The sequence below is a fragment of the Squalius cephalus genome, assembly GCF_949319135.1.
Source record: "Squalius cephalus genome assembly, chromosome: 5".
Lineage (NCBI taxonomy): Eukaryota > Metazoa > Chordata > Actinopteri > Cypriniformes > Leuciscidae > Squalius > Squalius cephalus.
The window spans coordinates 34,698,755-34,722,554 of record NC_137126.1 but is presented as its reverse complement, the minus strand read 5'-3'; the positions used below and the strand labels follow the sequence as shown (position 1 = coordinate 34,722,554).

The 23,800-nt window shown below is 35.6% G+C and overlaps 4 protein-coding genes across 16 annotated transcripts in view; 1 reads left to right on the top strand and 3 right to left on the bottom strand.

The window, feature by feature from the left end:
- Positions 1 to 301: 301 nt before the first annotated feature.
- abcb9 (ATP-binding cassette, sub-family B (MDR/TAP), member 9) lies at positions 302 to 9,222 on the bottom strand. Of its 2 annotated transcripts, XM_079872607.1 has the most exons (13): positions 9,201 to 9,222; positions 8,596 to 8,660; positions 8,145 to 8,413; positions 6,994 to 7,108; positions 6,715 to 6,845; positions 6,112 to 6,317; positions 5,711 to 5,908; positions 4,431 to 4,559; positions 4,161 to 4,349; positions 3,368 to 3,541; positions 2,567 to 2,726; positions 1,000 to 1,136; positions 302 to 883 (listed from the first exon to the last, which is right to left on the bottom strand). In XM_079872607.1, exons 3-13 carry the CDS (start codon positions 8,374 to 8,376, stop codon positions 575 to 577), a joined length of 1,980 nt encoding a protein of 659 aa, XP_079728733.1. In that variant the 5' UTR covers positions 8,377 to 8,413; positions 8,596 to 8,660; positions 9,201 to 9,222; the 3' UTR covers positions 302 to 574. The 2 variants fall into 2 exon arrangements, with proteins under 2 accessions (XP_079728733.1, XP_079728732.1); XM_079872606.1 differs by having other exon boundaries at positions 8,145 to 9,206.
- An 883-nt stretch (positions 9,223 to 10,105) lies between these two features.
- LOC307159082 (gypsy retrotransposon integrase-like protein 1) lies at positions 10,106 to 13,791 on the bottom strand. Of its 3 annotated transcripts, none has more exons than XM_079872255.1 (8): positions 13,463 to 13,779; positions 12,756 to 12,949; positions 12,527 to 12,638; positions 12,287 to 12,428; positions 12,149 to 12,203; positions 11,802 to 12,059; positions 11,573 to 11,689; positions 10,106 to 11,366 (listed from the first exon to the last, which is right to left on the bottom strand). In XM_079872255.1, the coding sequence occupies exons 1-8, from the start codon at positions 13,629 to 13,631 to the stop codon at positions 11,145 to 11,147; spliced, it is 1,269 nt and encodes a 422-aa protein (XP_079728381.1). In that variant the 5' UTR covers positions 13,632 to 13,779; the 3' UTR covers positions 10,106 to 11,144. The 3 variants fall into 3 exon arrangements, with proteins under 3 accessions (XP_079728381.1, XP_079728382.1, XP_079728383.1); XM_079872256.1 differs by having other exon boundaries at positions 10,537 to 11,366; positions 12,527 to 12,607; positions 12,800 to 12,949; positions 13,463 to 13,791; XM_079872257.1 differs by having other exon boundaries at positions 10,537 to 11,366; positions 12,800 to 12,949; positions 13,463 to 13,774.
- A 198-nt stretch (positions 13,792 to 13,989) lies between these two features.
- ogfod2 (2-oxoglutarate and iron-dependent oxygenase domain containing 2) lies at positions 13,990 to 17,384 on the top strand (the record flags this gene model as incomplete). 7 transcript variants are annotated; one of them, XM_079872261.1, is made up of 8 exons in its annotated part: positions 13,990 to 14,036; positions 14,194 to 14,272; positions 14,354 to 14,402; positions 14,498 to 14,608; positions 14,695 to 14,794; positions 14,904 to 15,028; positions 15,163 to 15,420; positions 15,841 to 16,403. In XM_079872261.1, exons 2-8 carry the CDS (start codon positions 14,226 to 14,228, stop codon positions 16,111 to 16,113), a joined length of 963 nt encoding a protein of 320 aa, XP_079728387.1. In that variant the 5' UTR covers positions 13,990 to 14,036; positions 14,194 to 14,225. The 7 variants fall into 7 exon arrangements, with proteins under 7 accessions (XP_079728387.1, XP_079728388.1, XP_079728389.1 ...); XM_079872262.1 differs by having other exon boundaries at positions 14,011 to 14,118; XM_079872263.1 differs by lacking the exon at positions 13,990 to 14,036 and adding an exon at positions 17,314 to 17,384 and having other exon boundaries at positions 14,125 to 14,272; positions 14,346 to 14,402; positions 15,841 to 16,012.
- slc4a5a (solute carrier family 4 member 5a) overlaps positions 16,754 to 23,800 on the bottom strand; it is a 36,785-nt gene continuing 29,738 nt past the window's right edge. For 3 of the 4 annotated variants that reach the window (XM_079872252.1, XM_079872253.1, XM_079872251.1), the window contains 7 exons: positions 23,552 to 23,730; positions 22,948 to 23,020; positions 21,656 to 21,724; positions 20,378 to 20,551; positions 19,927 to 20,100; positions 19,632 to 19,687; positions 16,754 to 17,441 (listed from right to left, as the gene is read on the bottom strand). In XM_079872252.1, the coding sequence (XP_079728378.1) occupies positions 17,261 to 17,441; positions 19,632 to 19,687; positions 19,927 to 20,100; positions 20,378 to 20,551; positions 21,656 to 21,724; positions 22,948 to 23,020; positions 23,552 to 23,730 (906 nt within the window). In that variant the 3' untranslated portion in view covers positions 16,754 to 17,260. Of the gene's footprint in view, positions 17,442 to 17,586; positions 17,665 to 19,631; positions 19,688 to 19,926; positions 20,101 to 20,377; positions 20,552 to 21,655; positions 21,725 to 22,947; positions 23,021 to 23,551; positions 23,731 to 23,800 lie in introns of those variants that run through there. The other variant, XM_079872254.1, reaches the window with a different exon arrangement.

Genomic DNA, 23,800 nt, shown 5'->3' with positions numbered 1-23,800 from the left:
TGAAAATGATAATTACGTTTCTGATTCGTTTCTGATATGTCTTTACACATGAAGTGCTGAAATAAAAAAAAAATTAAAGCTAAATAGAAATATAAAAAATGTATAATAATGACAAAAGCACATAATACCATTACTAAAACTTAAAGTAAAATTAAAATGAAAGCAATTAAAATGAAAGCTGAAAATATAAAAATAAAAGCTAATTCAAAATATTATTTAATACTATACACTACTATAAACGATGCACTATTAACTGTGTTAGTATGTGGGACCTTTATTTAAATAAAAAAACAACAATATTCTGTCCATCAATTAATTTTATTTACCTAGTTACATTTGATAACATAATTAAATTATCTCAGATATTTACATCTGAAACAAATGTACAGTACATCAAGTATATCAAGTATGTATTGCTTAAAGCTTTATTCAAGGCAGTACCCCAGTCTAGTAAACACACTCTCTGACATGCAAAATTTGTGATAAATCCCAAGATACGATTACATTTATAATAAAATCATTCTAGGATTAAGGCCTTCATACCAACAATCAGGTGAAGCACGTCAACTTTCTCTTAGTAGCGTGCTTCATACTCAGTGTCACTACAGTCCTCTTCGCCCTCCTTATCTCCTTCCTTCAGCACTCGAGGTGGGGCTGGCGATATTTTGTGACCATCTGTATCTATTTCACTCCCCAGGATCTGCCTCTGCACCAGCTTACAGTACAGGCCTCCCCTGGCCATGAGTTCAGCATGAGGGCCCTGCTCCACCACAGAGCCTTTGTCGATCACCAGAATGTTGTCCGCTCTCTCCACTGTGCTCAGTCTGTGGGCAATCACTAAAACCGTGTGTGCTCGCATCAAGTTGTTCAGAGCCTGCTGAACCTAAAACAAAGTAGTAACATGAATGAAGTCTAATGCAAGACTAAAAATACGTACTGTATGTTCACTTGAGCCACGGCCTTTCAATATAACAGCCTCTCAAGAACAACAGCTCTTACTATGTATTCGCTTTCTGAATCCAGTGCACTTGTGGCTTCATCCAAAATGAGAATGCGAGGGTTTCTGATGAGAGCCCGAGCAATTGCAACTCTCTGTTTTTGCCCACCAGACAGCTGAGTGCCCTTCTCTCCGACCCCTATAACAGAGGACATAGCAGCATGATGAATTATGAGCCAAACTCTGATACAAAATGTGTCAAATAAAGTCAAAAACATCCAATCAAAATGAGGTGTTTGAATATCTATTATAGTCATTAGCGCTGCATAAGGCATTCAAGTCAGATATGGAAGATTTTGTGTTAAATCTGAATATGTTTTAAGACATACACTACCAGTCAAAAGTTTTGGATCGGCAAGATTTGTTATGTTTTTAAAAGAAGTCTAATCTGCTCACCATGGCTGCATTTATTTGATAAAAAAAAAAAATACAATTTAAAATGACTGTTTTCTATGTGAATATATAGTAAAGTGTAATTTATTCCTGTGATCAAAGCATTTTTCAGTATCATTACTTCAGTCTTCAGTGTCACATGTTTCTTCAGAAATCATTCTAATATGATGATTTGATACTCAAGAAGCATTTCTCATTCTCATCAGTGTTGAAAACAGTTATTTACATTTTTTATTTCAGGATTCTTTGATGAATAGAAAGTTCAAAAGAACAGCATTTATCTGAAATAGAAAGCTTTTGTAAAATGAATCGCTACCGTTCAAAAGTTTGGGGTCAGTAAGAACTTTTATTTGATATTTTTGGGGAAAATAAATCAAATAAATCAATAATTTTATTCATCAGTGATGAATTAAATTGATCAAAAGTTACAGTAAAGACATTTATAATGTTACAAAAGGTTCTATTTCAAATAAATACTGTTCTTTTGAACTTTCTATTCATCAAAGAATCTTGAAAAAAAATTGTACACAACTGTTTTCAACATTGATAATAATGAATGTTTTTTAGCATCAAATCTGCATATTAGAAAGATTTCTGAAGGATCATGTGACACTGAAGACTGGAGTAATGATGCTGAAAATTCAGCTTTGATCACAGTAATACATTTCATTTTAAAATATATTCAAATATAAAACATTTCTTTTTTAATCAAATAAATGCAGCCTTGGTGAGCAGAAGAGACTAGAAAAATTTAAATATAAATATTATAATATATTATAATGGGTGTGTGTCTGTGTTTATTTATATATATATACATATACTGTAAACACACATATACATCTATATAATAAATATAATAATATGTATGCACACGTTATATAAAAAAATACTTTTATGTTAGATTTACATTTACATTTATTCATTTAGCAGATGCTTTTATCCAAAGCGACTTACAAATGAGAACAATAGAAGCAGTTAAACTAACAGTAGGACAACAATATGCAAGTGCTATGACCCTTCTCAGTTTAATTTAATGCAGTACATGTTAATTTTTTTTTTTTATAGAATAGAATAGAAGAGATTAATCGATTTGACAGCATTAAATATAATATAATATAATATAATATAATATAATATAATATAATATAATATAATATAATATAATATATAACTAACCAGTGTCATAGCCTCTGGAGAGGCCAGTTATGAAGTCATGTGCATTGGCATTAATGGCAGCTCTGATGACCGCCTCCATAGGAGCTTCAGGTATACCATAGGAGATATTCATCTGAACAGTGCGGGCAAACAGAACAGGCTCCTGACTCACCAGTGCCACCTATAAAAAAACAAACAAACACTAACACTCTAACATCGCACTAACATCTCTAACAACGCACTAACATCTCTAATTTGCTTTTGGTTAGCCCACTTCACCAACATTTGCATTATCATCAACTGATGCCCTCTTATGTTCATAGAATGTACTACAAGCAGCATTGAAAACAACACTATTACAGATAAATAAAAAAATATTAGGGCTGTCAAACGATTAATCGCGATTAATCGCATCCAAAATAAAAGTTTGTGTTTACATAATATATGTGTGTGTATATGGAGTATAATTATTTTCTGTATATACACACACATGCATATATATTTAAGAAAAATTTGTTATTTATATATAAAATATTTATATATAATATAAATTATATATAATATAAATATAAATACACAGTATATACATGCAAATATTTCTTAAATATATGCATGCATGTGTGTGTATTTATATATAGAAAATAATTATACACCGTACACACACATATATTATGTAAAAACAAACTTTTATTTTGGATGCGATTAATCGCGATTAATCGTTTGACAGCCCTAAAAAATATATAAATGTTTAAAATTGTATTTACAAAATAATGTATCCATTCAAAATGTAGTACGACAGATCAACTTCAGAATATATCCCACCTTAGAGTGATAATATTTGTGCTGGTAGGTGTTCACAGGTCGGCCGTCCACTAGCACTTGGCCTTGCTGAGGGGCATAAAAGTTCTCCAGCAAACACACACATGAGCTTTTTCCACCACCAGAGGGCCCTACGAGTGCAGTTACTTGCCCTGGGCGAAGACTGAAGGATACATTCTGAGAAGAAAATGTGGGTTCAGTTTCCTTCTTAAATGTATGTCTAGGAATTCTGTTACTGATTCACTACCATATCAGTTTAAAAGTAAAACAAATAAAAGTAGCATTTAAAGTTACTTGCAATAGACTATTTGCAAGGACAGTCTTTGCTGCTCCCAACTTAAGTCATCCATAGCAACCTGAGTTTAAGCATTATGCTGAGGGGTACAATGGTGATAAAATATATCTCAATAATTCTGCGGTTCATACTTGACATAATTCTGATGTTTGGCCTTTGTGTTTTTAGCCAAAATCATTACCATTTATCAGCCCTTACACAGTGTCCTAAATAGGTGCAATGCAATAGGATTACAGCAAAAAGCTATTTATCCATTTACACTGATTGTGACAATGTGGCTCAACATGAAACTATCATGGCCAATGAATCAGAACATATTTTATGTGGCCAGAAACCAACAAAAATTTGGATTTACATAAAAAAGAATTTTAGAATTTTAGCGTTACCACATAATGCCTTGTTAAGATATGGTTATATTTTCCTGTTAGTAGATTAAATGGCAAGATATCTCCAAATCAAATATATACCTTGCACTTAAAGTCTACCTTCAACAAAGAATACCTTCAATATTTCCATCTCTGGTCGTGTTGGATATGCAAATGTCACATTTTTGAATTCCACCCGGCCTTCAAGTGTCTCTGGAGCTTCTTGACCATCAAGGCCATCTTTAGGTTTCCTGTCAATATATTCAAACACTTTCTCTGCAGCGCCAACGCCTTGCATCAGACCTGTGTACACCGATGATATACTCTGTAAAAAGACCAGAGTGTTTCAGATTCATCATTTGAGTTTCATTCACACGTGTACATTTTAAAAGTAAAATCAAAGTACCTCCAGAGCCTCTCCAAGCTCTAGCTCATAGATGACAAAGGAAATAAGGGTCCCTCCGCTCATCTGATTTGTCACCACTAGGTGGCCTCCATAAAACAGGACTGTGACTTGTAAGGCCAGCTCAGAGATCTAAAAAAAGATAGAAATGAAGAAAGAAGAAAGATTGAAAACTAGTGTAAATGTGGACTTGAACTTCTAAAATACTTAAAGCCCTGGTTTCACAGACAGGGCTTAGACTAAGCCAGGATTAGGCCTTAGTTCAATTAGGACATTTAAGTAGCTTTTATAAACGTGCCCTAGAAAAAAAGAAAAAAAACATTACTGGTGTGAATCTTGAGACAAAAGAAAGGCACTGACATATTTTAAAATATATCAGTGCAAGTTGCTTTCTGTAAAAACAGCTCAAACATGCATTTTAGTCTGGGACTAGGATTAAGCCTTGTCTAAGAAACCGGGGGTAAATGTGGCAGAAATTTAGACAAACTGTGAAGCACAGGGAGAAGCAAAGGGAAACAAATTATGCTCTCTTCACGTACTATCTGAAATTTCCTACTTCCCACTTCTATTTTATTACGAGCTCATCACATTCAAGTGCTTTGTTGTCGGAAAGAACAGGAATCACGAAGGACTGTGTCTTAAGAACTAGTCTGACCAACTAGCAATTATTAAGAGCTAATCATCCTTACTTTCCAGATTCAAATTAGTCCAGTCTATCCTTTTATGTAATTGACTTAAAAAAGTTACGACCAGTCGTGAAGAATATAAATAGATGACTAACTTGTAAGACTAGTATTATCAGTTTCTGCAATCGGCCACAGGTTTATTCTTTATTGGGAAAATCTTATTAAAGCCAAAAGGATAATTAACGCCCCATTCATTGACATTCACTGTGCTATCTAGAGAGTCAGTTTGCTGACAATTCTGTAATTTTGGTCAAATACAAGCTATTTTGTGTATAAAGCATACAATACGCTTCAAATGATTATTCATATTTGTAAATATGCACTACATTGACGGGAAGACGAGGCTAATAAAGATTACCAATCATAGCAGCAACCATGTTTAAAGATTATGGCACGCCCAACTCGGGAACTTAGCTATCAAAATTATCCTCAAACTTCCCAGTGGTAAATATGACTTGACAGGGTGACAGATTCCAAAACTAGGAAACTCATATTTACGACAATTCCGATAGCATGTGAAGGCAGCATTAGGATGCATAACTAAGGATTCTGTGAGGACAAAGACTGAAGGCTTCGTTAAACCTTCAAGATACCTACATAGCTTGACCACATGAAGCAGGCGTAGGCAACCGCTTGCTTCTTATTAAGAATGAACATCTCCTGCAGTCTGCTGTAGTATGAATCTCCCTCCTGGTCCTCATTAGCAAAACTTCGCACTGTTCTCATGGCTGATATTGTTTCCTCTGCCACTTTATTGGCCTGAGCCAGTGCTGTCTGAACTTCTTTGGTTAATTTCTGTTGAACATCACAAATGTGTAATGATAATCTTTTAGTTCGAGTACATCTTTTGTATCAGTGCATGAAATGCTATTATATATATATACAGTATAATGTGCATTTGTGAAAATTGAAACAGCATAAGCTACTATATAGGCTACTACAATGCACCACTTTCTATTATTTCTATCAAGCAAAGTATTTGCATATGCATAACTTGCCTTGTAATACTCTCCATAGAGTTTGGAGACCACAGCTATATATGGGAAACCCATGATGGTGACCACAGACAGCTTCCAGGACATTCCAAACATGAATATGAAGATGCCCACAGATTTCACAAAGCTACGCAGGAACAAGTTCACATTTTGTGAGATGAGGTCGCTCACTTGAGTAGTGTCTGAGGTAAGTCTAGAGGTAATGTCACCTGTAAGGCAAACCATTGAGTGCTGAATCATTTATGTGTTCTGCTCTGAATGTCTTTCACTGGTCCAATGGTCTTTTGATAACATAACGTTAAAAACAACACTGAATTTTCATTTCTTTAAGGCAGCAAAATAATAGCATTAATGATATAGGTAAACTTGTGTTTTAGGCTGTATTTTCTTTGTAAATAAAATGCAGCACCACATGTTTTCTGTTGGCTGCACACAAGCATCAACACAATAGTTATAAGGAAAGAAGACAAGGCCAATCACAAATGAGTATGCAAATGTAAAAAAAAAAAAAAAAAAAATCACTATGCAAAATGATAGGCCTACATGTTTTGGTACAAATATAAGGGATATGTTTGATGAGAGATATGATTGGAGCTGTAACATTACCTGTATGGTTGGCATCAAAGAACCCAATATCTTGATGCATTAGTGATCTGAAGAGAAGGTTCCGAAGTCGAATGTTCAACCTGGCAAACGTAACAGAAAAGACTCCTCCACGAAACCCAATGGCTATGGAGCTATAAAAATGAAACAAAAGTGATACATTTTCAAAGGGCACTATATGACATGGATTAAGATAAAAACTTGATGTGTTTTATCAAACCTCTATAGTGATGTCTATAAAAATGAGTAATTCAGGGAAAAGTCAAATCCAGAATTGCTCACCTGACCAAAGCCAACACACTGAGAGTAATCATTGGTTTGGCAAAAGTATCCATGCTTTTCTGGATAACTATGCCATCTATTGCTTGCCCCGTGTAATAAGGTATAAAAGCTTCACCTATGGAGAGGAAAATAAAACATTAACTGTGCACTGAAAAGTACTAGAGATGAGAACAATATGTTAAACAATATAAAGTGCTTGATGTGTGCAACCATCAAAGTGTGACAAATCAAGGCATTCACAAGCACTAGAGTAAATATTACAGCAATTACACTGCAATGATGTGCAATCTAACAGTACTCAGACCGTTAAGTTAAGTAATCCAAAACTGCTGGGGTGAATATGATGAAAATGTCTGTACAAGTGAAAAAGGTCCATAAAAACTGTTATACACACTACCGTTCAAAAGTTTGGGGTCAGTACGATTTTTCATTGATCAAAGATGCTCTAAATTGATCATTTTGAAAGCATTTTAAAGAAATTATGTTCTTTTGAACTTTCTGTTCATCAAAGAAGCCTGAAAAATGTCTCATGGTTTCCACAAAACTGTTTTTGACATTGATAATAATAATAAACTATTCTTGAACGCCAAATCAGCATATTAGAATGATTTCTGAAGGATCATGTGACACCGAAGACTGAAGTAATGCCTGCTGAAAATTAAAATTAAAAAATTATCATTTTAATTTGTAATAATATTTCACAATTTTATCTTTTACTGTTTTTTCATCAAATAAATGCAGTCTTGATGAGCATAAGAGACTCTGTTCAAAGCATGATTCAAAAAAGGTTTTCTTTTTTTATTATATTAAGTATATTTAAATATTTTTTACAACATTTATTAATGTTGCTTAAAGTTAGTGTTCATTTTTAAATAAACAAGTGTTCGCTTTTGGTCCATTAAAAGCATTTTTCATTGTTAGTTCATATTAAATATTGTGTTAACTAATGCTAATGTATACAACCTATTGTACAGTTACTATACATTTCATCAGATTGTTCATAGGGAATGACTGCTGGGCCAATTATAACATGACCTACTGTTAACACAAGTCTGACTCATGAAATATCCATCATGGAATTATGACATGTTTACTTCATTTATTACATTTCTTAGAATATAGCTGTGAGAAACTGTTGAGAGTGAACTTACACACAGCAGATAGGAGAAGAAAGAAGAAAGCAATGGCCAGCAAACCCGAGTCCTTCTTACAGTATGACAACAGACGGCCGATTGTGGCCCCTGAATGAGGAGACTCTTTCCTGATCTTCTCACTGGACTCATCTTCTGTTTCAATGCCATCCACCAACCCCTCCGTCTCCTCGCTGTCCTCTCGGTCAGACACAGCATTGGGAGTCTGTGACAGCAGATTCCATGAGATCATGATGCCTATTGCTGATGCACAAGTCCAGGAGAACAGACTGAGGAACCAAGGGTCATACATCAGAGCTCCCTCTTCAGAAAACATCAACAACTTGGCCAGAGCATAAGTCATATTGGTAAGGCAAATGAGGGCAACCAGCGTCCCCAGGTTTGACACCCTCCGTGGACCATCGTTCCTGTTAAAGAACACCCCGATAGAGCCCCCGAAAAGAAGACTGACCCGTATGAGAACGGTTCCCCACAAGTCCAGTGTTGAGCGGTGTATGTCAAAGTCTTCTAATTCATCTGAAAATATATCAAGACTTGATCCATGAATATACAATATTGTAGTGACCATAATATCCACTAGAGTGAACACCAGGCTCCCACTGAGAATCACAGCAACCCTCATTTTCCTACACTTGTTGAAGAGGTTGATACTAATGCACCACACAGCCTAGCTCTCCTAGGTAAACGTGAGCAGCAAAATTCTATATGGAATTTGATATGGAATCACTATTGAATAAGTGATTTCAATAGTGTAGGTAAATGACACAGCGTGAAACCAGATTGACAGGTCTGGTTTGATAAAAGGAGCGCGCGTTAAACAAACTCTATGTCAATGTCCTGCGCCAGTAAAGTTGATTCGCTGGCCTGCGCAGCTTGACACCCGGCACTAGCACAGACTTATTCATTAGGGCAGTATAGAATATCTATATGTAAATCCTTAGGTTTTCCGTCTAAAAAGCAACTCATTATTTCCTTCGTAAATCAACCTTCCCGGTACGATAATAAAACTCATATTAGTCACACAATATCCAGTTCACATCCATCGGCTCTCCTTACCAGTGCAGTTCAATGACAGGAAGGGGGAAAAAGAATACTGTACTGAAGCCCCGCCTCCGTGACAACTGACCAATCAGAGAGTGCTCTGGTCACATTGGTAAAATATACAGGTATTTACATTGTGATGGAAAGCGCGTGAGGGCAAAAATGGATATCATGGCATTCGAATTGTATTGTATTGTTTATTGTATTTTATTGTGCATCCAATATGTATTGTATCTCCAAAGTCGAGCATAAACTGAGCATTTCACTAATTCACAGTAGACATTTTAAAAGGAAAGTAATGTGCTACAGTGAAAAACTACTATTAACTACAATATATACAATATATATATATATATATATATATATATAATATATACTATATACTATAAAATACAATAAATACTCTTTTTTGGGGGGGGGGGGGTCATATATTGAATGTGCACTTGTAGTGTACGTCAAATCTTAAAAGTATATTTTTAAACAATTGTACTCTCAGATATATCAAATACATGGCTTGAAGAGATTACAGTTCTTTAAAACACTTTAGTACGCATTTAAAAAGTGCACTTTGTAATAAATTCATAATAAAAGTTTTACTTAAAGTACATTTTAAATCATTGCTTATATGAGGAACGAAGTACTCTTATGTTGATGTGTTAATATAGCCTATACTAAAGTGCTTATAAGTATTTAATATTTAAGTATATTCTTTCAAAATGTATTTTTTCGGAACACACTCTTTTTTCAAGTATACTAAAATGTATACTAAATTATTTTATTTCAAATAAAAAAGTATGAATAACCATAATTTTATAGGGAAAGGTGCATTCCCAGAATGTATTAAAAAAAGTATTTAAAAAAGTAACACTGCACTTTAGTCACCTCATGGATTTCTGTTAGATAACCACTGTTGTCACCAACACTGTAACAACAGATTGTATTGGCTCAAATATATTGGTGTTTTAACATAATATAATTTAATATTTACAGTTAGGAACTAAAATATCACCAAAATGTCTCCCATAATTCTTATACGTACAGTATAACATTGTCAGTGCATTTTTTGAAAGTTCTAGTTTTTAGTATAAATATAACAAAAAATGTTTTATAATGGATTTGCGAATACACAATTTTAAACGAGAACAGAGCGTTACAACATTAAACGGCTTCACTTTAAAGACATGTCGCCATTTTGCAGGCTGTCCCAATGATGACACAAGTAAGAAGCTGAGGTCAGCCCTATTATGAAATCAGCCGCAATCCGTGGCTGCATTCTTGCACCTTCGTTTCAACTGTTATTTCAAACGCAAACAGAATGTTGCACGAGATGTATCACATTGGCCGCAGAGCTGACTGAATAACTGATTAACAAATCCATTTATTACAAATGAAAACAGTCAATTGTTGGATAACAATTTAAAATGATGAAGCACATGTAAAGACATTTATTTGCAAATTCAGACCCACCATTTGAGGAAAAAAAAGTTAGGCAAAACAAGAACTAACAACTATTTTCTGTGGTAATGAGCACTGAATATTATAACCTTCATAGTTAATTTTTAAACAACATTCTTACAGATAATACTGAAATCTCTGTACTTCAGATGACTCATCCAAAGGAAATACAGAAAAAAAGTGTCTTCTGGCACATGAGTCACCTAAGCAAAACAAACATGGGTGTGTAGTTCACTAAAAAACTAACATAATGACCTGACTTTGTAATAAATACTATTCTGTAAAATAATAAGCACATTCTAAGACCATCATCAGTGTCAATGAACGCCTTGAGCTGAAACAAAATATTTGATTTGCTGAAACACAAAGCAAGCATGAGTTCATCTACTTAACATGCTCTCTGTGGACCACCTCACAGGTCTTCGAGCTGTAGTCTATGCAAATACACTTTGCGGATAGTGATCAGACCCATCAAAAAAGATTTTCAGTGCACATCAGTATCTGTTAGAGGATATTCTTGGCTTCAGGTACATTCTGTATTGTGGTTAGGACAGTCTCCACAGGAAAAGACAAGTAGAGGCTTTCCTTAAGCTTTTTAGCTGAGGGCGATTCCTCTGCGCTGAACAATGGGTTGGTCACAGTGAGAGTTATGGAGGGCATGTTTCTAGTCTTGCGTTTTGCATTTTTCTTTTCTTGTCTGTAGGCGACATTCATATTTGTAACTACCTGTATAGACAAAAAGAACATTATCAAGAAACTAATTTCAAAGCTTCTTTGCACTAAAATCAGTGTTTTTAGACATGCTTTTTGAATAAACGCTAGTAGTTACACATGCACTATGGAGAATGGGACACACACATGTCTAACTGATCTATTATTAGTAATGGGACTGAAGAAGATTTTAACTACACAAACAAATGCTCAGACTTTACCAGCTGTTTGATGTTATTCTGTTGCTCCTGCATGGAGGAAAGAAAAGAGTTTGTGTCCTCTTCATTAAGGGTATCCTCCTCCTGGTCCTGATAGCAACTAAGAGCATCAAACTTTGTCTTTAAAAAAATTACAGAAATAGAAATTCAGTCAGTGTTACTTCTTGCTTATCATATTAAAACATTAATCCATGTCAGTGTATTACCATATCTTAAAAGTTAATTCGCTTACCTCACTAGATATACTGGCTTTTCTGTTGAACATTAAAAAGTGTGGCGTAAATTTTGTCGTAGGGTTGACTGATGTCCTGAAGATGGCCAAAACTGGATCAAGAAAATCATCCCATTCTACCTGTTTCTCCACCACCATCTGTTTTATGGCATCTCTCAGCAGATTACTGCTGCGATCATACAGTGCGTTCCTCTGCGGCTGGTCTACTGGCAACACTCTTAATGCTATGTTCCACCGGTCACACAGGTGCTTTGTAACCTAAAATAATTAATAATAATGCTGTGAAAATACAAATAGAGGTAATCCCGTTTTGCGTAAAAGTTTGGTATTTCAACAAAAGTTTTTACCTCCTCACAGAAGTCAGCACTTTGAGAGCAAAACATTGTCTTTGCAGGGCCAAATCTGAAGGAAAAAAAAACAAAAACAAAAAACATTTTAGCATATCAGCATATTTATTCTTTATTAATGGTGCAATGTAACCTCACCTGCAAATAGTTGATGAAAGGCATCGTGCAATACAGAGACCATCTTTCTTTTGTACAGGAAAGGCCTCTACCCATTTACTGTAGTAATCTGTAATAATAACAATGTGTGTATTCCCTCCATGTACAGTTCCTGGGAATGGACCTGTTTTCAAAAACAGCAAGTGAAGACATTTGGTTACGCTCTAGAAATATGTCCTGCTAACAAATTAGACATCTTAAAAGTCTCTAATAAACTTTTACCGATTATTTCAATGGCCAAAATGTCCCACAGACCATCCACCTTGATGGGTCGTACCGTTCTGGCTAGGTTTTTACTCCGCTCTGTGTGTTGACAAGTTTCACATACTTTAATCTGAAACAGATGATTCAGTGACATGTAGATAAACGCAAACGCACGTAGATAAATAATATGACAGTGACAAACACATCCATTCCTAAAAGTGTCAGGATAGTGACATCCACAGCATACCCAATCCACAACATCCTTGACAATGCCAAGCCAGTAGTATTTACTCTGAATCCTGTGAACAGTCTTCTTCTGTCCCAGGTGATGCCCAATGTCATTGAAGTGACAATCCAGGAATATCTGTCTCTTCCGCTCTGTCTCAATCACTACTTCTCGCTTTTCTTCTTTCTTCGGTCCCACATAATATAACCGGCCATCTATATAATGTATGAAAGAGAAAGGTTAGAGAGGTAGGCCTAATAAAACTAAATAAATCACTAATCACTCGGTAAGACCAGCTAAACCATTAAAAAAGCGTGGAACGTTGCTTATGTTGCTTTTAAAGACTGTTTTATATACTAGAATAGACTGGATAAAATGATCAACTCAAACATCAGGAGGATATTTTTATTCAACAAATACTCAATATGATGGTTCTGTACTAGTAAATAGTTTCAGTAACCCCCATTAGTAGCTTATATTCAAACCAGGAGCCATTAAAAAATATATACTGACAATTCCTAGACAGGGGAATTTAAAATCTAGGATAATGTACATTATTTATACTATTTTATAAATATACTAAGTTAACATATAACAGGCCAATATATAGGCATACATACATACATACATACATGGTCTGTCAAAGTTGAACTTTACAACACTGTTTCCAGGAAATACTGTAAAACACTAAACAGTCCGAATGTAACATTTGCAAGCTTTGCTCTCACCTTCAATCATAAATTTCTGAGCATATCTTTTGAGATTTTTCTTGCGAATAGGGTTCATGGTTTGAGGATAACAGCCCTCGGCAACAAAAGTGTAAATGTCCCCCAGTCTGTTTGAGCTGGACTCCACCACCTCCTCTTCGGCAACTGGCAACGAGTCCACACTCAACATTCTGCTGCGAATACACGGTCCCAGGCTTTAAATACATAACAGACGGTACAGCTAAATAATCGTCCGATTTTAAATTCAAAACAACAGAAGCGATTTGCCTTGTACTTGCGCGTGCACACACATTCACAACAATACTCGGACGGAAGGAATTGAGAGACGTACCAGGAAGTAAACTTAACATATATTTTATCACTCTTGGTATTTATCACTCTTTTCAGATACGAACTCATACAAAATTTGTCTAGAATATTTATACTCATATACTTGAAAAACAAATTGTAGTGTTATCAGATGTTTTGCGAAACTGTTTGTTTCTTTACGGACATATTTGTGGTTGTTCCAAAACAATCATTGAGTAGGCGGAGCTCTGAACATTGACAGTTCAACTTCAAACTGGTCAAAGAGGTCTGGTTACTCTGGTCGAAATGTGTTCTCGGTCGCTTAAAATGTTTCAAAAGTCGTACATATTACGTCTGTATAAATAACAGTAAGTAGTTAGACTCGGAATAGTCAAATCTCAATACAACATGGAGAGATTTTACACATGCAATTGCTTTTTCAGAGATAATATTTTTCTTGAAGAATACAAACTTCATGTTCGTTTCGTCTCAGAAAGCCAGTTCAGGAGTGATTATCAAAATGTAAGTACTGGCTAATGCCTTAATTTTAAATACTTTGACATTTCTCTCTGAACACCATTGACATTTGCTTAAGATCCTCAGATCCCTGGGCTGTGTGTCTGAGTCCCAGTTCAGAGACGTGATTGGAAAGGTGAGTGAGCTCTCGAGAGCAGAAATCACTCTTGCGGTAACGATTGAGATCAAGGCTGTCAGAGTGTGCTTATTTACTCCGTCGTGTATTTATAGATTCATGCAGAAATTGAGAGACGCCAGAATCATAAATTGAAATCAGCAGAGAGAGCAACTACCATCAAGGAGATTTATACACCTCTACATCAACATGTTTATCATCTACAGGTAAGTTACGTAGAATCAGCAGTATGGGCAGTCTATCATTAAAAATCTTTCAGTGATATAGTGTAATGTCATTTATCCCCTACAAGGAATCATTCCTGGCCCCAGAGCTTTTACAGATGATCAAATACTGTGCTTCAAGTGATGCAACCATGGAAGGACTAATGAAACTCATCCAGACAGAAGCAGGTGAGCTTCTTCTTTACTCATGCTCCAATTGAAATCTTTTGACCATCAAATCATGGGAAATAAATCACATCAACAAAAAAAAAAAATCGGTTTACTTTATATTTTGCAGCACCAAGAGTCTTCAGATTCCCAGTGTTCAGAAAGGAATTCTGCAATGACCTTATAGAAGAGCTGGAGCATTTTGAACAGTCTGATGCCCCAAAGGGCAGGCCGAACACCATGAACAATTATGGGGTACAAGTTTTTATCAATATACACTTAACCAGTTCCCATTGAGATTGCCATCAAAATGCAGACTAATATTGTTCTTTGTTTTATGCCAGTCATAATAATAATAACAATGATTTAACATCTTTAAACAAATTCAGATTCTTCTGAACGAACTGGGCTTTGATGAGAGCTTCATCACCCCACTGAGGGAGGTCTATCTGCGTCCACTCACGGCTCTGCTCTACAGCGACTGTGGAGGAAGCTGTCTGGACAGTCACAAGGCTTTCGTGGTCAAGTATGCTATGCGGGAAGATTTGGAACTCTGCTATCATTATGACAACGCTGAAGTCACTCTAAATGTATCACTGGGGAAAGACTTCACAGAAGGGAACCTGTTCTTTGGAGACATGAGACAGGTGCTTATAAGACAACTTTTTGAGAATTCCCAGACAGGGTTCTTTGAAATTGAAAATCTGTTTAAAATCTGCTTGTAAAGACACCTTTTATTAATTATATTATTATTATTTTAGGAAAGGGTTCCCTCAAACTAGGGGGTCCGACTCCTTTGCATCAGAAAGTTTAGTGTAGTCTTCTGTTTAATGCATGCAATCGTTGAAATGAAATAGTATTATCACATTGCCCATTCAACTACCCTAAAAGAGCAAGCAAACAATTTCTTCAAGAAGAGATTTTATTTCATGATTATAGAACACATTAGTTCACTTTACAAAGACACCGACATTTTTGGATGAAACAGTGGGCAGCACAAGCATGCGGCCTAGTAATGCACGATAAAGATGTATTTACAGTGTCCTGACTGTGTGCGTTTGTCTTAGGTGCCTCTGAGTGAGACGGAGTGTGTGGAAGTGGAGCATCACGTGACTGAGGGTCTGCTTCACAGGGGCCAGCACATGCACGGCGCTCTGCCTATCTCTTCGGGCACACGCTGGAACCTGATCATATGGATGCGAGCTTCATGTGAGAGGAACAAACTCTGCCCTATGTGTGGTAAGAAACCCACGCTAGTGGAGAGTTACGGATTCAGCGATGGCTTCACCATGGACCCTGATGATGACACTAGTAGAAATGTGTCATGTTCTTTAACATGATGTTGTTCAGTGCTCTAATTTATGGTCCTTTGCTCAGTAGTTTGGCAATCAGGATAAAATATGCTTTTCATCCAGTGTGCCTTTTTCAAAATCAGTACCAATGGCGTAAATGTTGTTTTATGTTCTTGGGTAATTTTGACTGCAAATGTCCTGATTAAATATTCAGTTGATTGTAAATGTAGTGCTTTTAAGCCTGCTACTGTATTTTAGTCAGTGTCTTATCTTAGGATAAATTATTAATATGTACAAGGGATTTGAGATGTACAATAAAATAAACACATTCTAATGTATATGGCTCATATGTACAAAAACATTAATTTCAGTAAATATTTTTAGTCTTAATTGTTAAACCTTAACCAGAATTCAAGTTGTCAGGAGACAGAATTATTGCATCTTAAACAGTTTTTTTTTTTTTCCTCCAGAGGTTAAATGTCATCGGCATCATTAAACATCATCCATCATTTGCAACCTGCCCAGTTTCACATAGTCATGCACAAAATATAAAAATACAGACAAAACATCCCGCTTATACCTAACACTGCTCACACAAGCATTCTGAAACGTTCAAGCAAATAAAATGAAAGGCCAAAATCTGTTTCAGTTATTAATTTCTTTTTTTTCTTTTTTTTTTTTTTTTTTTGGTTGTTTCTTTCCCCAACTTTGATTTTTGAGTGTTATAAGCAGGAAAAGAAAGGGAAAGCAAGGAAAAGCATGACTTCGGAGAAAGGCAACACTACTAGACCCAGAAGTATAAGCAGTTACCGGGGAAAACAAAATCATATCAAAGATACTGAAATCTTGAAAATAAAGCTGATCTAGTTTCCACATTATCTATGGTGTTATATTGATTCCAATTAGTTCAATTTACTGAATTTGCAGCAAGTTTTAATTCCATTGGCTTTTAAAATAAGAAACAAAAATCCATATTTGATGCATACGTAGCATAAATTATATACTCTGGCTCAATGTTTACCCTTTAAAATAATTCTTATGCCATGTCACAGTTGTGCTATAAAGTGCTGTCTCATCCACTCTGTATCTTAAGTTAAACATGAACATGTATTAGCAACGCAGGAGCTTCAAACAAGCTGAGATGGAGCGTCCAATGTTCCACACCGTTCACAGTTCCACTACTAGAGATTCGACATTATAGTGTTGTTTCGCTGCTCATGTCCCTGTGATCCCTGTGTCTGCCTCTAGGGTTAATATCTGCGTCTTCATAGTCGGAATCCATCTCAATCTTCACCTGGGGCACGGGGCAAGACATCCCTCTGGCCAGTGGCATCGCCGGGGACGATGGACAGGAGATCTTCAGGTGCAGAGTGATGCTGTGGAATGGCAACTTCCAGTTACAAGAGTGAGGAGGACGAGGAGGAGGAGGAGAGGGTTATGGCAGGGAGGAGGTACAGCTGAGTATCAGGACGGGAGCAGGGAGTCTGTATTAAGATTATAGATGCAGGTGACAGAGACGGTGTGACTGCACAAATGTTCCAGGGGAAAGATTTGGGATCAGGGCACACCCAAATCAGAAAGAAGGCTCAGTATGATGTCCTATAGTGTTTCATATTATGCGTTAAGGAGATAACAAAAGTTTTTAAATGCGAAAATTTCTTGGGCCATTAACAATAAGGTTCTACATTAACATTAATTCATGCATTAGGAATCAAAATAATTTTGGTTATGTTCTTTTTTACATTAGACATTTCAATTTACATTAACATTCAGATATAGAATATATAAAGTAACATTACATTTTTTGACAGGAATGTTAAAAAAATGGCCGGTATGATTTTAAATTTTAAATGAAAGCAGTCTCATTTTTTCACCAAGGCAGCATTTATTTGATCACAAATACAGTAACGAAAGTACCGTAATATTGGTAAGGGTTTTCTATTTCCATAAATTTTAAAATGTAATTTATTCCTCTTATAGCAAAGGTGAATTTTGAGCAACCTTGATCCTTCATAAATCATATTAGCTGATTTGTTTAAATATTAAAAAGTTCTGCGGCTTAATATTTTCAGGATCTTTTTTTTTTTTTATTAATATAAAGAGCAGCATATATGTATATATATCATTTTTTGTAACAATGTAAAAGTCTTTACTGTAATTTTTTACCAATTTAACATCGTTGCTGAGAAAAGTGTTAACTAAAAAAAGTTACTGACCTCAAACATTTGAACTGTTGTACAAAGCTATTGCATATAGAAAATACAAAAAGTGTTATTATAAAGAAAGACTATTATGAACAATGGTATATTTATAAAGTAATATTATCCTAGATTAAAAAATGATATAATACCTAATGAAATATCTAATGCAATAACTAAAGTTAACAAATTACCATTAATACTAACACTTACTATTCTATATATCCATTTTAAAAAACCTTGCCACGAGTACTGTGCTAGACTAACTGGGACTAGTCACAGCACTTGCATATCATTGCCCAATTGTTAACTTGATTGCTTCTATTGTTCTCCTTATTTGTAAGTTGCTTTGGATAAAAGCGTCTGCTAAATGATTAAATGCAAATGTAAATTCAACCTTTGTTAAAGTGAAGACTTCATCCAAACCATGCCCCCTGAACAGCAATGCAGACATAAAACCCAGCAGATTTTACATTTCTACATCAGAGTGATACAGAGGAATGCATTTGGATAAGTAAAAGGGTTTTGGATATAGTGTAAGAGAAACCAGGCTGGGAAACCTTCATAAAACAAAACAAAACTAAACAAACAAAAAAAGGTACAGGCACTGTGTTATTCTGCATAAGCACTCTTATTGGGACCACAATCGCACAGGAGAAAGAAACAACCAAAATTCCTTGAAATAAGTAAAATACATTGTTACATTAATCACTTTATATCTACTAAAAATGTAAAGTTTTAGCAAAAAATGTAAACCAAGTAGGGTACATTAATAGATTCAAATAACTTTTCTCACTGGCATCTTTCCCAGTATTTCAGGTAAATAAACTGAAACTGTACTCACATCTAATTATGCAAGTTCAATAATTATTACTTATGTGTGCCGTTTCTTTGGGTGTGAAAATGTAAGCAAAGTAAAAACATATGAATAACAATAAATGACATTTTTTTATAACAGCAAGCAAAGTAAAATACTGGTGGATGCATGAAAACAATTCTATCTGCATTGCTTCAAAGCGCATGGCAAGGCAAAAATCTATAGGTAAATACTCAAATAATATATGGCAAAATACTGTATACAGGGGCTTGCATGACATTTTATTGGTCTTAGCAGTTATAAATTTAATATTCTGAGCTGCCTCTCGACTATCGTCTACTTCTATGTAAATATTAATGCAATATTTAGTATTATTAAATGTAGAGAGGTAGTGAGTGGAAGTGTATTTAAGAGGAAATGCTCATTTTAAAAATCTAATAAAGTATCAGTGGTAGTAACTGCCTGGTTGGCATCGTGCCGCCCACTCTGAGTTCGAGTCTGGCGCCTGTAGGAGGTCACGGTAGGGAACGTGTAGTTTGAGCACACAGTACCTGCGATCCAAGTCTGAATCACTGGGGGAGCAGTTTGTATAAGGTTGGTACTTGTCCTGTGGGCCAAAGAACGGAGAAAGATAAGTATATGCATGTGCAGAATGTGTCAACTTTGAACAGTACAAAGGCTTTTCTCCACCAGAAGGTGGCACCAGTGAAACACAATGCAATAGTGGATCTCAACAAGCACTGAAATATAGACCGCTTTTGGGTGAAGACCAAAGATGACTTTAGTCCAGTCTGCACTCTCAGCTTGGGTGTCTGTCTTTGAGTTTCAGGCTAGTAAAACACTTACTACTTCTTCACCGACATCCCCTGCTTTGCCTTTCTTTTTGTCCTTCTTGGTGTTCTTTTTGTCCTCATCCTTTTTCTTATTGTCCTTCCCAGGCAGGATATCGTCCACCCATGCCAGATCGTGTTGGGAAAAGACCATGTCCAACATCTTTCGTACCAACATGAGACCAAGAATCTGAGGGATCGAGAGACAGAAACTGTTTATTTGTAACTTTAATGTTCACTGTCCTTAAAAACCTTGAGAGGTGAATTACATGCTTAATCACAGAATTTCAGTTGATAAACAGAGCGGCCTGTTCACAGTGTGATTGAACTACTGCTACAAAGTACAATGATCCTTTACTAAATAGATTACATCCAGAAAGCTTTATTGAAATTAATATTGTTTTATGAGTTATGATATACATGAGGGCTTACGGGATTATGTGTGGCAATATAATATGTTACCATACCATGACCGGGAAGATGATAGCGAGGAATGTGGATTTGAGGACCCAGAGAATAGTTAAGCACACAATCTGCACCAGTGTGAACAGGTGGACTCTCCTCAGCGGTACATGACGCAGGTATGAAAAGTCTGGCTGGTGTTTTGCTGGCATCATGATCAGTTTGATCCTATCCCAGAACTATAAAAGACCAAATGTTTGATTAGACAAAAAGGGAAAATCTCTCATTATTTACTCAACCTCATGTCATTCCCAACCCAAATGACTCTTTTCAATCTAATGAAAGTGAATAAGGACCAGGCTTGTTCAGTTCCAAAAGGACAAGTCAAACCAATTTGATTCACTTAACAAAATGATTTGATCTGAATGATTTGTTCACAAATTGGATGGATCTGGTTCTCAAATGACTCAATGATCTGATTGCAGTTCACTTGAGGGGAAGATTATTAGTGAATAACAACTTACATTTTGATCTTTTCATCACACAAAACTATCAAATGGCTTTAGAAGACTTTAAACGTAGTGCAAGAGTCATATGGATGACTTTTTATGATGTGTTTGTGTCCTTTTTGTAGCTTGAAAACAAAGTCGTTCGGGTTTGAAACGACAGGATGAGTAAATAAACTTCTGTTTAAAAAAAAACACGTCCTGATTTTTCTATTTTTTTTACCTCACTTATATAAGACAATTAGTAATTCACATGCCAAAGCTTGTCACATAGAAAAGAACACTTAAATGTTTAAAGACAACATCAGCTTTTAAGCATTTAGCCTCAAAGCACCATTAACTTAAACATTTGTATTCATTCAGCACAGTTACAGTCTCCGTTCGAGGTCCATCATTTTTGCCGTTGTCCTCCTCTTGTTCTCTAGCTGACATTAAACTAGACTACTAGAGCACAGCAAAGAAGCACCTGGCCACTGCCAAGCTACACAAGATGGTGGATTCTCACTGCAGTCTGACAGCCTCATCAAAATGCAGCTCAAAATTGCCTCAGTAAACCCAGCCAGCATGCAAATATCCATTCCCACAACACCACACTCTTCTTACCCTGCACTGTCACAGTGTGGAGAAATCACTCATTTCTAATCACTAAACACAGTTGTAGAGTGCATACAAATGAGTGTTGCACTCAAAGTGCAGGTTGTGATGTTTTCCTTGTAAAGTTTGCTATGATATTAAAACTTTGCAGTGTCAAAAACCATAAAAGTACATTGGCTATTAGAGCTGTTCCAAACAGAGGGCGGAGGAGTTGAAAAAGGTTATATCCCTAAAGGCACTTACTTGGATGCCACTGAGAGAAGCGACACCCATGTAGAGGAACACTCCATACAAGACTGGCATAGGAATGAACTATAAACAGAAAAAAAGTACACATCAGCTGCCAGAGCAACAGCAGTTACACTTAAAGTCAACATGAAGACACTATTTAATCATATAACAGTTATAATATAATAAACATTCCATAAAATGGGCAAGACTTTACAATAAGGTCTCATTTGTTAACATTAGTCAATGTATTAACTAACATGAACTAACAATGAGCAAATCAATCATTACAGTATTTATTAATCTTTGTTAATGTTAGTTAATAAACAAATAGTTGTTCATTGTTTGTTCACGTTCATTAATGTTAACAAATACAACTTTTGATTTTAATAATGTATTAGTTGATGTTAAAATTAACATTAACCAAGATTAATAAGTGTTACCAAAAATGGAATCTTTAAACAAAATGCCAAAACTTGTTCCTCCTCTGAAACAGATTTCCTTTCTGTTGATGTCACTTGTCTGGTGATGCGGGGTATTGGATTATGTTAACCAGTAGCCAAATAGCTATTCAATCATTGTTTTAGAAAGCTCACATTCTCAGTCTGGCTCCATTCTGGTACAGTGTGTAAAGGCCACTTAACACAATCCGATCAATTTATTGATGGATTAGACCTACCCTTTTTTCAGATTCACCAGATTATGAAAGTAAAATGAATTTCAGAGAAACAGATGTAGCTTGCTTTTGCTCTTAATTCTAACAGAATAGCGCACTTCCTGCAGGGGCATTTGCCTTTAAAAAAAGAATGCTTGACCTTTAAAACATTTCAACTGTATTTAAAGTCACATGAATAATAACAATAAAAAAAATTGTTGAATGCCATGGCCATAAGTGTAATTTCATCCGGCCAATTGAAGATGACTTTCAGGGTGATGTTCTATGTTCACTTTAACTGTTTTAGAAAGTATTTAAGTAAATACATAAAATGAAAATGTCCAAAAGTTTGGGGTCAGTAAGATTTATAATCATATAGCAAGTATGCATTAAATTGATCACAAGTGACAGTAAAGACAAAAAAATAAATATTTCAAACAAATACTGTTCTTTTAATCTTTCTATTTGAAGATTCCTGAGGGGGGGGGGGGGGGGGGGGAATATTATTTCCACAAAAAAGATAGTGCAGCTAAAGCAGAGTAGATCATACAGACATCTTCATTGAACATTTTTTTATGATAATAATTGCTAATCTACCCTAAATGATAGGTCAAGTCAGTATTAATTATCTCTGTCATTTCAACAAGCTCACTTGCAGGATGGGCGCTAAGAAGATAGACACTCCTGTCATCACAAACACCAGGATTCCTGTCAGTCTTTGTTCTCTGTAATTGGAAGAGAAGCAGAACAAAAATAAAAGAGAGTGGAGAACTGAGGGTGCAAAAAAATCGAAACATAGAGAAAATCGCCTTTAAAGTTGTCCATTTATGTTCGTGATTGTGCTGCATTCACTCACAACAATAAATGTTTTACATATTTACAGTAGGAAAATTTACAAAATATCTTCATGGAACATGATCTTTACTTAATATCCTTATGATTTTTGGCATAAAAGAAAAATCGATAATTTTGACCCATACAATGTATTGTTGGCTATTGCCACAAATATACCCGTGCTACTTGTGACTGGTTTTGTGATCCAGGCTCACAAATATGGTCCATCTGCTTATGTAAATGAGATTTTATGACAATCAATTTTTGATAGCCCACTCTCAATAACCATTTTATAATTTATAGCTTTTATTAAAGGAAATACTTAATGTCATTAGCTAAAAATCACTTTTGTTTTTTTCTATATAGAGCCAATCATAAACTATCAGTGTTGAGACCTGCTATGGTTGCCATGTCTGTCTCACCTCACACCCAGGAACTGTGGCTGTTCCCCTGGTGCACTAGACTCACTCTCCATCTTCAGCGAGTCAATGTGAGCGATGGAAATGACAGTGGCTGCCACGTACCACGGCAAGCCCATAAAAGAGCAGGCTGCCATCAGAATGCCCACCCACAGTAGATCCAGGTGATACCCACAACCTTTCTGTAACAAACAGATAGGAAATGTAAGGAAGTCAATGGACATGAAAAGAACAGGAGTGATTAGGGACCTT

Coding starts and splice junctions, on each gene's coding strand:
- LOC307159082 (XM_079872255.1), bottom strand. CDS start 13,631: ATGTTGAGTGTGGACTCGTTGCCAGTTGCCGAAGAGGAGGTGGTGGAG. Junction 12,950..13,462: donor TCAGAAATTTATGATTGAAG/GTGAGAGCAAAG, acceptor TACATTATATAG/ATGGCCGGTTATATTATGTG. Junction 11,690..11,801: donor AAGCCAGTATATCTAGTGAG/GTAAGCGAATTA, acceptor ATTTTTTTAAAG/ACAAAGTTTGATGCTCTTAG.
- abcb9 (XM_079872606.1), bottom strand. CDS start 8,766: ATGAGGGTTGCTGTGATTCTCAGTGGGAGCCTGGTGTTCACTCTAGTG. Junction 5,909..6,111: donor TCTATGGAGAGTATTACAAG/GCAAGTTATGCA, acceptor GATGTTCAACAG/AAATTAACCAAAGAAGTTCA. Junction 3,542..4,160: donor CAGAGATGGAAATATTGAAG/GTATTCTTTGTT, acceptor TTTTCTTCTCAG/AATGTATCCTTCAGTCTTCG.